We start from the raw sequence: 12516 nt of genomic DNA on the forward strand, positions 1-12516 counted from the left end.
GCCACATTAGGAGATATGAAGAGATAATCAGGTATCTGATCAAAGACGGAGGTGTTATGAAACATGAGATGTTTAGGAAAGGATTCTGGGCAGGGGACTTGATAATCTTTCAATTCCTTTCATCTTCATGTGTTTATCCAGCTTTCCCTTTAAATGTATTCACAGGATTCACTTCAGTCACTCACTATGCTACTGAGATCCACATTCACAACACTTTCTGAGTAAAGTGGTTTCTTCTACATTCCCCAGTGGATTTCATAGAATATCTACAGTGCAGGAGGCCATTCAGCCCTTCGAGTCTGCACCGACAACAATCTTATCCAGGCCCTATCCCCTTAATGCCACGTATTTACCCTGTTAATCTCCCTGATACAAATTTAGCATGGCCAATCAACCTAGCCTACACATCTTTGGACTGTGGGAGGAAACTGGAGCACCCGGAGGAAACCCATGCAGACACTGGGAGAATGTGCAAACTCCACACAGACAATGACCCAAGGCTGAAATTGATCTGGGTCCCTGGTGCTGTGAGGCAGCAGCACTAACCACTGTGCCATCCCAAAAGCACATTGTACCCAGGCTCACCCTATGACCTGAGTCCAGATGACTGTCAGATATTGATGGTTTTGGATTTCTCCACAAGCAGACACATCTTCGCTCTGTCAACTCTTTCTTCATCTTAAACACCTCATTCAGGTCAACCTATCATTTCCTGATAGTTAGGACCTCTCCATTCTGCTGCAATCTTTGTAAACCTTTGTTGCATTCTCTACAATGCTTCATTATCTGTTTTATGGAGACCTGACAATGTGTATGATAGTCCATGTGTGGTTCTGAACAAGTTCAACATGACTTCTCTGTTTTTAAATTCTAGCCCTCTCAAACTGAATTCCCATGCTTGGTTTATTCTTTCTGTGATCTGTGTATTTGTAATCCCAGATCCCTCTGCTCCCGATTCGGGTGTCTGCAGATTCCTTACTTCTCCCAAGATGCACCATTTTTCTCCCTATTAAAATTAATTTACCAATTACATACCCATTCTGTAAGATATTAATCTTGTATTTTGTTGCTGCCCTCCTACCTATACAATGGTTTTGACATTGTAGTCCCGATTTTTATTTTCCCTTATCCCTATCATCAGTGGTCCCCCTGTGATACAACACTGCAACTTCCACTCAACCCTTCGGTCTCCTCCTGGGATTCATTCTTTCCAGGGAATTCAAGCTGTGGATCTTCTCATTCTGCTAAATTCCCCACCCTCCATCTTTGGATTTAATGTTAACAGAAGGAGGAGGAGGCAAGAGGCAAGTGTGCAGGATGAGGCATTGGGAACTTTGGAAATTTCGAAGACAAAATCTCAGCAACTGTCACAAAGAGAGACACAAAAAGTTTGACCTGATGACCTGAGGCCCTGGATTCAAAGCAGTGCCCTGCCAGCTTTTCTGATCCTCTCATCCCCAATGAGAATGAGGAATTCTTTCCCACTGTTACCTCACTCCTTGTGTTATACAGACTGAATAAATTCACGTACCACATGCTCCCGGAGGAATCCCTCTCACCGAACGCACTGTACGATCCATCCTCCCGCTTGTACGTCAGTTGCCGTTGGTACCCTGCATTGGAGAAAATTCAGAAAATAATCTGTCCGTGGTTTGATTTCCACTTTTCTCCAATTTCCACTTGTAACAAAAAAAAACAATCAAACAGCTGCAGAGAGAATATTGACTGAAATAGTTCCAAAGGTGAGTGATTTCATTTCACAGAGAGACTGGAGAAGCTGGGATTGCTCTCCTTGGAGCAGAGAAGGTTACAGGAGATTTAATAGAGGTGTCAAATATTATAAAGGAGGTTTGACAGAGTAAATAAGCAGAAACTGTATCAAGCGGCAGGAAGATTGATAACCAGAGGGGTACAGATTGAAGAAAAGTGGCACAAGAATGACAGGGGGGTAGGGAGCCTAAGAACAAAGTGTTTGATGCAACAAGTTGTTGTGATCTGGAAGGCACTTCCTGAAAGGGCAGTGGAAGCAGATTCAATAAGAATTTTCAAAAGGAAATTGAAAAAATGTTTAAGGAAAAATTTGCAGGGTTCTGGAAACAGCAGTGGGGGGTTGGGGGGGGTGTCACATTGGAGAGCTCTTTCAAAGAGCTGACAAAGGCACGATGGGCTGAATGGCCTCTTTCTGAGCAGCCAAACTAAATGAGCGGTCAGAGTAAAGTTAACAAAAAGAGTGCCCACTTTCACTGAACCACATTTTTACAGCAAAATTTCAGATTGTGGAGTCAGGTTCAATCCAGGAAAGGGATGAGGTTGAGGAAGTGACATGGTGGCGCAGTGGTCAGCACTGCTGCCTTACAGGGCCAGGGACCTAGGTTCAATTCCGGCCTCAGGTCCCTGTCTGTGTGCAGTTTGCATGTTCTCCCCATGTCTGCGGGGGTTTCCTCTGGTTGCTCCAATTTCCTCCCACAGTCCAAAGCTGTGCAGGCTAGGTGGATTGGCCATGCTAAATTGACCCTAGTGTCAGGATTAGCAGGGTAAATATGTGGGGTTACAGGAATAGGGCCTGGGTGGGACAGTGATTGGGCCAAATGGCCTCTTTTTGCACTCTAGGGATGCTTTGGCACAATGGGTGAAGGAAATGAACCAACACCGTCCTTCCTTCCAGCAACAAGAGCTGATCTTGAAATTAAGTCCAACTCACAGCACAGTATTGGAGAATTTGAATTCAGTTTTTAAAAACTTAGAACTAAAAAGCTGGTCTCAGTAAAAGTGACCATGAAGCTTTTGGATCATCTTAAAACCCATCTGGTTCACTCATGTCCTTTTACAGAAGGAAATCTGCCATCATTACTTGGTCTACATTGGTACGTAACTCCACACTAATGCGGCTGACTCTCACTTGCCCTGTTGCAAAGTGATCAAGCAAAATACAGATGGGATATTAAATATCAGTAACAAAAGAATGAATAATTAAATATTCCCACACACAAGCAGTGTGTGCTTGTGAAAGGAAGATCTTAGGCTTGATCCTAATCTCTTGTCTCAGTGAAGTAGGGAGTGGAATGGAATTGGTGTGCAAACATCCATACAGTACAGCAAGGTACTGGGGTAAGGGAGGGTTCTTTCCTCCCTTGTAGAAGGGGAACTGATTGGCTGACTCCTCCAGGAGTTGGGGTGGCTTCACGCAGCAAACTCCACCACCCCTGGGTGGTCAGGTTCCAGAATGTACGTGTGTGTGTGTGTGTGTGTGTGTGTGTGTGTGTGTGTGTGTGTGTGTGTGTGTGTGTGTGTCTCCCCTCAGAACCTCACCTTGCAGTAAGTAATCTGTGGCTTCGCTCTCCACCTCAGTGAACAGCTGCTTTGTCTTCTGCAAGTATTTCAGCACAAAGACATTCGGTGCAAAATGGATCATGTTCTGCTCCCCACATCCAAAGGGGAGGCGCAGGAGGTTGTCCAGATTATTCAGTGTTGGGCCCATCACATCTCCTGAGAATGAAGCGAGAAGCATCAGAATCAGTGTGAAAGGCAGAGACACAGTCTCACGCTCACACACATGTACATGCACACAGATACAGACACACATTCACCAACAACCTGTCCTGGTTCCCCCCCTCCCCACCCAATGACAACACTATAGTTAAGAAAGCCCACCAGTGCCTCTACTTTCTCAGAAGACTAAGGAAATTCGGTGTGTCAGCTACGGCTCTCACCAATTCTCACTCTTTGAAAGTGGTGTCACAGGTGGACAGAATGGTGAAGAAAGCATTCGGCATGCTTGGTTTCATCGGTCAGAATACAGAAGTTGGGATGTCTTGTTAAAGTCGTATAAGACATTGGTAAGGCCACATTTGGAATACTGTGTGTAATTCTGGTCACCCTATTATAGAAAGGATATTATTAAACGAGAAAGAGTGCAGAAAAGATTTACTAGGATGCTACGGGGACTTGATGGATTGAGTTATAAAGGAGAGGCTGGATAGACTGGGACTTTTTTCTCTGGAGCGTCGCAGGCTAAGCTTATAGCTTATAGGGTGACCTTGTAGAGGTCTATAAAATAATGACGGGCATAGATCAGGTAGATAGTCAATATCTTTTCCCAAAGGTAGGGGAGTCTAAAACTAGAGGGCATAGGTTTGAGGTGAGAGGGGAGAGATACAAAAGTGTCCAGAGGGGCAATTTTTTCACACAGAAGGTGGTGAGCATCTGGAACAAGCTGCCAGAGGTAGTAGTAGAGGCGGGTACAATTTTATCTTTTAAAAAGCATTTAGATAGTTACATGGGTACGATGGGTATAGAGAGATATAGGCCAAATGCGGGCAATTGGGATTAGTTTAGGGGTTTAAAAAAAAAAGGGCGGCATGGACAAGTTGGGCCGAAGGGCCTGTTTTCATGCTGTAAACTTCTAACTTTTACTGATGCACCATATTAAGTATTCTTTCTGACTGTATCACAGCTTGCTATGGCTCCTGCTCTGCCCAAGACCGCAAGGATCTACAAAAGGTCGTGAATGTAGCATAATCCATCATGCAATCCAGTCTTTCATCCACCAACTCTGTCTACACTTCCTGCTGCCTCGGCAAAGCAGCCAGCATAATTAAGGATCCCACGCTCCCCGAATATTCTCCTTTCCACCTTCTTCCTTTGGTAAAAAAAAGTCTGAGGTCACGTACAACCAACTCAAGAACAGCTTCTTCCCTGCTGCCATCATCAGACTTTTGAATGGACCTACCTCGCATTAAGTTGATCTTTCTCTACACCCTAGCTATGGCAACACTACATTCTGCACTCCCTTGTTTCCTTCTCTATGAATGGTATGCTTTGTCTGTATAGCACGCAAGAAACAATACTTTTCACTGTATGTAATACATGTGACAATAATCAAATCAAATAATAAATCAAATCAAAACATTCCCAACGGTTGTCACAGGGTAATGACTGGAAGCAGGGCTTCAGCATTGATTTCTCCCCCTCCCGATGAGTTAATTTGCAGTTTCTTCACTGCTTCATGGACTCAGGATGTAGGTGAGGGTGTGCCTCAGAGGACCATACTCACCCATCAGACATGCTGATCCTGTGAACTCCCATCAACCTTTCAAACCACAGCATCACTGTGTCTTTTTTCACTCTCACGTTGGAAGCATTAATGTGAGGTCATCACCAATAGCCAGGGGGTTTAAAGAGGTTTGGATATGGGCCACACTCCCACTTCCTACAGTCCAACAAGTTCCAGAATCCACTTCTGATCTCTCGCTGCAGACAATAGTTAGATTAGCCTGTCTGCGCAAGGTACAGGATGTTAGCCAGGACTTCTTGCTCTTCACTACTGCCCAGTTATCCCTCTGCTGCACAGTGTATGTTTGGACACAGACCGCGACAGGTGTGGTCTCAGCTTTGACGCATCCAGTTACAGATTATCTGCCAACCATCCCTGTACAGTTTCAAAAAGAAACTATCATACAAGCAACCAGAAAACAGCTGGGACCCTCCAATTGAATACTGGCAAGAGTCAGCACTTTCAGGAGAGGAGAGAAGCCTTGTACCCCAGTGAGAGTCAGCACCTTCAGGAGAAGAGGGGGACCCTGTACCCCAGTGAGAGTCAGCACCTTCAGGGGAGGACGGGGACCCTGTACCCCAGTGAGAGTCAGCACCTTCAGGAGAAGAGGGGGACACTGTACCCCAGTGAGAGTCAGCACCTTCAGGAGAGGAGGGGGACCCTGTACACAGTGAGAGTCAGCACCTTCAAGAGAAGAGGGGGACACTGTACCCCAGTGAGAGTCAGCACCTTCAGGAGAGGAGGGAGACCCTGTACCCCAGTGAGAGTCAGCACCTTCAGGAGAGGAGGGGGACCCTGTTCTCCAGTGAGAGTCAGCACCTTCAGAGAGGAGGGGACTCTGCAGCCCAGTGAGAGTCAACACCTCCAGGAGAGAAGATACCTCAATATATTTAGGAGAGATATGTATGATGCAGAATAATTAACAAGAAAAGAGTGTGTCTAAAAAGTGTGAGTGATACTAATTGTTTGGGACATATCGATATGACTTTTTACTGAACAGAATTTCAGAATTTTTACTGAACAGAAATTCTGAATGAATTTGCAGTAGATGTCTCCCCGAGATGGATGGCTTCTTGAAGGAAATATAGGGATGGACTGGGAATATGACTTGAGTGGATTGCGTTAGAGCTAGTGTGGACTTGATGAGCCAAATGGCCTCTTCCTAATTGTAAATGACTCCAAGGAGTGTGAATAGCAACTCAATAAGATAAAGGGCAACAGGTGTTGGACTGGACTTTCACTGGCTGCTATTTACGTGAGTCACTTCAGTACAAAGTCTTTGTCCGGACTGTGTGCTGAGGAACACACTAAAACCTAAGGCAGCCATCACAGAGACGCAATGGGGAAAGGTTGCTGCCCAAGGGCCATCTGTCATAGCACACCGAGGGGCTGGAAACTGCGTAAAGCTCCTCAGGCAATATCTTTGTCATGGAAAGATATATTGTAAATATCAAACGTTATTGCAATTATATTGCAGCACCTCAGCATGCTGAGTGGAAAGAGATGGAAAGCATGAAGGTCCAATTAGAATGGTTCTGAATGCAATTTTAGAAATTACGTATGAATAGAAGTATATTTGTAGAAATAAAACTTAATCAATTGCCCCTCCTGGTTTTCTCCATCCCCCAATTCCACAGGTCCCCCCCACCACCCCGTGTTGGGACCTGCTTTAATGAGTATCAGGAATCTCAAATATCTCGAAGTGCTAGTTTATGATAACACATCACTTCCATTCCTCTCCCCCACAAACTTTCCAAGATTGTTTATTCATCTGCCTTCAGTAAATGGCAGCTGCGATTCTGACCCGAGTCCAGTGTTGAGAGACAGGTTAGTGCAGCCAGTGTTAGGATTCCTAGATCCCTGTGCCTGTACCTATCATGGAGGCAGTGGCTCGCTCAGATCCAGGGACTACATTGTGAGGCACTCCCAGAGTGAAAGCTTCGTTGTGGTTTTCATCCGATTCCTCCTTTCTCCAGATCTTGAACTCTCCCATCGAGCCCCAGCCGGTTGAGAAGCCGATGTAATTGACCTCCGGGAATCTGGCTATCGCCCACTCCACAATCAAAGACTCATTGGATGGCATTGCACCATGCCCAACCTGGGAACAAGACATCAGAAACAGTGAAATCTTTGGAAAGTCTGTGCCAAACATATTAGAACACCAGGAGGGCCAATCAGCACTGCTAGAGACAAAAAAATCCAACCCATCGACAAACTTCAACATGAGCACAACATAGAAAATGCTCCAATATTATAAACAGGTTGGGTTTCAGCACCGAGGGAGCTTACAGTCAGGTCAACCAGGTGAAGTCCTCTGTGCATCACCTTGGGAACAATCGCTCACCTGAATGATGCCAGTCTTCCAGCGAATCCAGAAGTTTCGGAACTCATCCCAGGAGAGGATGTGAGGTGTGTTTGCACTGACCACTGGCTCTCCCATCTTGCTCACTGCAATCCATGTCTTAGTGTTCTGCCGTCCTCCAATCACGATCTCAATCATTTCAGCAGTGTCGCGAGGTCCCGTCGATAAGGCAAAGTGGGCATCGTTGTGTGCCTTCACTGCCACATCAAAGTGCACCATTCGGGCTGGTTTCTGAATGTATTGGTACTCATACTTGTTAGGAGTGGAAATGTGAATCTTTTCTGAGAAGGCAAACAGAATAATTGTAGCCAATCCTGGGCATCACACTTTAGGCAGAATATCAAGGCCTTGGCGAGGGTTCACAGATGACTACTTGAATGATACCAAGGATGTAAGACTTCAGCTAATGTGGAGAAGCTGAGGAAGCTGGGATTGCTCTCCTTACAGTAGGAAGATTACGGGAGATTCAACAAAGATATTTAAGACCATGGAGGATTAGGTTAGAGCTAATAAAGAGCAACTTATGCCATTGAGAAGAAAGGCGGTAATCAGAGGGGGACAGATTTAAGATGATTGTCAAAATCCAGAGTAGAGATGAGCATTTATTTTACATAACGAAGTACAAGGATCTGCAAAAGCGCTGCCTGAAAGAGCAAGAGAAACAGATTCAATAATAAACTTTCAGAAGAGAATTGGAGAGCATTTGAAAAGGAGAAATTTGCAAAATTATGGGGAAAGGACATGAAGGAACTAATTGGACAGTAGCAGCTTCCAGAGTGGCCATCCCTAGGACCAAACTGGATGGTCCATTCGCCATTGGCTGAGTCTCACAGACCAGGAAGTCTCTTTGGTCCCCTGGTACATGTGGAAAATTCCCTGGAACAAAGAGGAAATCAACTCAAACTCTTGCTCCCGCTCACTGCCCCACCTCCACCCTGCAGGAAAATATGGGCAAAAGCGCATTGGCGAACAATGTGTTTGAGCTCTTCTTCACCAGGGAGGGGAAAGTTACCCAGGTTTCAGAATTGGTCTGTTGTCAGGGACAGGTGGACAACTGCAAGAGAAGCAGATAAGAGGATCGAGTAGAGCTTTAGGTCTCGCAGTTGTACAAAAGGTTCAATACTCTTGCAGTTTGTGTGCATGAGAGCAGGGACTGCAGGGAGGATCAGCAAACTGAGCGCTGCAACATGGCGCAGGAAATCATTCTCAGGTGCAGAGATTAAAAAAGAATATATTTACAGTGGGGACAGTATAGTTAAGGAATAGACACAGTTCCCTAAAACCAAGAGTGTGAGTCCAAAGACAGTGTTGCCTACCCAGTGGAAGGGTTAAGGGCTGGGAAGGGACTTGTAGTGAAAGGGGAAGTATCCAGTTGTCATGGTCTAAATGGGTCCAGTTTTGGTCACATTACTTAAGGAGGGATATGGTTGCATGGAAGCAGTTCAGAAGGTTCACCAAGCTGATTCCTGGGATAAGGACTGTCTTCTGAGGGACAGTGGAGCAGGCTGCGCTGATACTCACTGGAGTTTAGAAGAATGAGAAGTGATCTTATTGAAACAAAGATTCTGAGGCTGGGGACTGGGCAGATGCTTTCCCTTTGCGGGGAATCTAGAACTGGGGAAAGAGTTAAAAATTAGGAATCTCCCATTTAAGACGGAGATGAATAGGAATTTCTTGGCTTAGAGAGCTGCTGGAATTCCCTCTCTCAGTGAATATATTCAAAGCTGACTTAGACAGATTTCTGATTGACAAGGGAGTGGACGGCTATGGGGGAAGAGGCAGGAAGAGTGGAATTAAAGCCACAATCAGATCAGTCGTGACCTTACCGAATGGTGGGGTGGAGTGGGATCTGCTCCTGTTCCTACTTATGATCTTCTGTGACACTCCCCCAAAGTCAAATTCTGACTGGCTTTGTGGGGCAACCCCTATAAAATACTGACACAATTGCAGGGACCCTGAACTCGGGCAAAGCTTGTGCTATCATGAGAGCATTGTGACTCTCCAGCCCTTTGATTTATAAGTCTAGGGCCAATAAAAATAAAGCACCAATAAATCCTATAGATAATTCAGGAGAAAGTTCAAGAGTGAGAGGGAGAATATGGAATTCATTCCCATGGGGAGTGTATATATATATTCTATATATAGGAGAAGTTGGATAAACACAGGAGGGAGAAAGAAATAGGAGATGGTGAAGGTGACAGGGAGAGCTGAAGAGGAGTGCAAGGAGGCTCATGAGGAGTATAAACACTGACATAGTCAAGTTGGGCTGAATGGCCTGCTTTATGCCATAACCACTTTAACAGAGAAAAGCACCCCATGGAATTTAAGGAACTACAGAGCAAGCATTTAAAGTTTGATTGAAAGAGGTTTCAGCAGGAAGAGGTTAGACAGGAAATTTCAGATTGACAAATAGGATAACCTCACCCCTGGGATATTCCATCTCCCCAGTCTGAAAACACAATCTAGGATCAGATATGAAAAATGCAAACTTGGATCTACAAGATTTTTAAAAAATTCTTCACATGAGATATAGGCATTGTGGAACATGAGCATCGCTGGGCAAGGCCAGCATTTGTTCCCATCCATAACTGCCCTTGAACTGAGTGTCTTGTTTGGCCATTTCAGAGTCAGTCACATTGCTATGGATCTGGAGTCACAGGTAGGCCAGACTAGGTAAGGATGACAAATTCCTTTCCCTAAAGGACATTAGCGAATCAGGTGGGTTTTTCTTTTATAACAATCAATGATAGTTTCATGGTCACCGTTACTGAGACTATCTTTCAATTCCAGATTTATTCATTGAATTTAAATTCCAACAACTGTCAATGGTGGGATTTGAGCCCTTGTCCCCAGAACTTCAACCTGGGTCTCTGGATGACCAGTCGAATGATATTACCACAACTGAATTGTCTCCTCCTTGACTCCAGTCAAGTCAAGCTCAAGCCCTCGCCAAACACATGTGCTTTCCAGCAGACAGTGACCAGGAGCAGGAATCATAGCTGTTTTTTGCTTGCCTGGCCCAGAGGCACTGACACTAATTTGCACTGCCCCTCCCAGATACCTTGGCAAACACAATACAGGTCAGGGAGGAGACCCAAGAACTTCTGGCCATCATTTTTCCTTCAATCAAAACAGGACAACTGGTCACTTACCTTCTATGCTCTTAATGGGATCATGCTGCGCATACATTTGCTGCTGTTCTTTTCCCACATCACAACAGCAACCATGTATTTCAAATGTATCTGATTGGCTGAGTAGTGTTTTAGAATGTCCCATGTCTATAAAAGGTGCTATAGAAATGCAAAACATGCTTTCTGGTCTCAATGGCCATCGCCAGTTAGCAACTCAAATGAGTTGGGAATAATAGTAATTAATGCAAATAGGGAGAATATTCAAAATAATCTGAAAGAGCAATAGTAAACAATATGTCTGGAACAGTGACGGTGTGGCTCAGATTCCTAGGTGTGGTCACTGGTTACAAGCAGCACCTCTCAACGCTTACCCCTTCACCTGGGCATTAATTTCATCAAGGTTTCACTTACCATTGGGACAGAAGAAGATGCTGTAGGTGTACTCCCTCGGCAATCCTTCAGGCTGTGGAATACAGACAGAGAAAGAGAGAGACAGGGAAGAGAGAGAGAGACAGACAGACAGGGAAGAGAGAGAGAGAGAGAGAGAGACAGGGAAGAGAGAGAGAGAGAGAGAGAGAGAGACAGGGAAGAGAGAGAGAGAGAGAGAGAGAGAGACAGGGAAGAGAGAGAGAGAGAGAGAGAGAGAGACAGGGAAGAGAGAGAGAGAGAGAGACAGGGAAGAGAGAGAGAGAGAGAGAGAGAGAGACAGGGAAGAGAGAGAGAGAGAGAGAGAGACAGGGAAGAGAGAGAGAGAGACAGACAGGGAAGAGAGAGAGAGAGAGACAGGGAAGAGAGAGAGAGAGAGAGAGAGAGAGAGAGACGGGGAGAGAGAGAGACAGGGAAGAGAGAGAGAGAGACAGGGAAGAGAGAGAGAGACAGGAGAATGAGAGAGTCGGAGACAGGGGAGTTGAGAGAATGTGAGATTGGGTATGTGAACAACCATTATACAACATCACATCATTAATTCCCATGGAGTCAACAATTAACTCTTCATTTCTTTGCGGTTTTAAACAAACTTCCTCAGCAACAGGAAATTCCTTTGGACTTTAGAATTTGCTGATTTACAACAATTAGATCCTGTTTTATAAATTAACCAAACATTTGTCACACAGTTGCCTCTTAGCAGCTATATACATTGCTATATATTGGGTCTAACAATGCTGCTTGTGGGTAAACAGTGTGATCTAACAGTGTGTCACAGACCATCATCAGCACAGAATGTGTCGTCTCCCTCACCTCCACCAGCACAAGTCTCTTCACGTAGTCCATACTGGCTGGGGTCCTCCTGTCCATGTAGCTGTCATCCAGGTACTTGTTGTTCTTCAGTGCCTGTAGCCCTCCCTCACAGCAGCTGCTTTCACTGTAAGCAAACGCTTTGGCTGTGAAAATGAAGTAATAGCCCTGTAAACATGTTTGAACACCATCACACAATCAGCAGCAGACAACACCATTACAACATAGATACAAGCCATTTTTTGCCATTCTTCACACGAGATACCTCACGCCCCATCAAAGTCTCTTCCTCTTTTCTCCCTCATGCGTTTATCCAGCTTCTCCTTAAAAATACCCCTGCTAGTCACCTCGACTGCTCCCTGTGGGAGCGAGTCCCACATTCTCCCCTACTCCCTGTGGGAGCGAGTTCCACATTCTCCCCTACTCCCTGTGGGAGCGAGTTCCACATTCTCCCCTACTCCCTGTGGGAGCGAGTTCCACATTCTCCCCGACTCCCTGTGGGAGCGAGTCCCACATTCGTTGCCCTCAATGTGGGAGCGATTTACATGATTTGGAACTGGAGACCAAGTGTAGTGTGTCAAAATTTGCAGATGACAGTAAGATGGGTGGCACAGCAAAGTGTGCAGAGCACACAAAGTCTACAAAGGGATATAACTAGTTTAAGTGAGTGGGCAAGGGTCTGGCAGATGGAATACAATGTTGGTAAATGTGAGGTCATCCATTTTGGTAGGAATAAC

At 45.2% G+C, this 12516-nt stretch overlaps 1 protein-coding gene across 2 annotated transcripts in view; it reads right to left on the reverse strand.

Annotated features, from left to right (window-relative positions):
- cpamd8 (C3 and PZP like alpha-2-macroglobulin domain containing 8) overlaps positions 1-12516 on the reverse strand; it is a 126329-nt gene that overhangs the window by 61385 nt on the left and 52428 nt on the right. For both annotated transcript variants that reach the window (XM_080213173.1, XM_080213172.1), the window contains exons 22-27: positions 11783-11925; positions 10958-11009; positions 7398-7696; positions 6926-7151; positions 3310-3486; positions 1532-1613 (exon numbers count right to left, since the gene is read on the reverse strand). In XM_080213173.1, the coding sequence (XP_080069299.1) occupies positions 1532-1613; positions 3310-3486; positions 6926-7151; positions 7398-7696; positions 10958-11009; positions 11783-11925 (979 nt within the window). The remainder of the gene's footprint in view (positions 1-1531; positions 1614-3309; positions 3487-6925; positions 7152-7397; positions 7697-10957; positions 11010-11782; positions 11926-12516) is intronic.

This window comes from Carcharhinus amblyrhynchos, chromosome 26 (assembly GCF_965287045.1).
Source record: "Carcharhinus amblyrhynchos chromosome 26, sCarAmb.v2.hapA, whole genome shotgun sequence".
Lineage (NCBI taxonomy): Eukaryota > Metazoa > Chordata > Chondrichthyes > Carcharhiniformes > Carcharhinidae > Carcharhinus > Carcharhinus amblyrhynchos.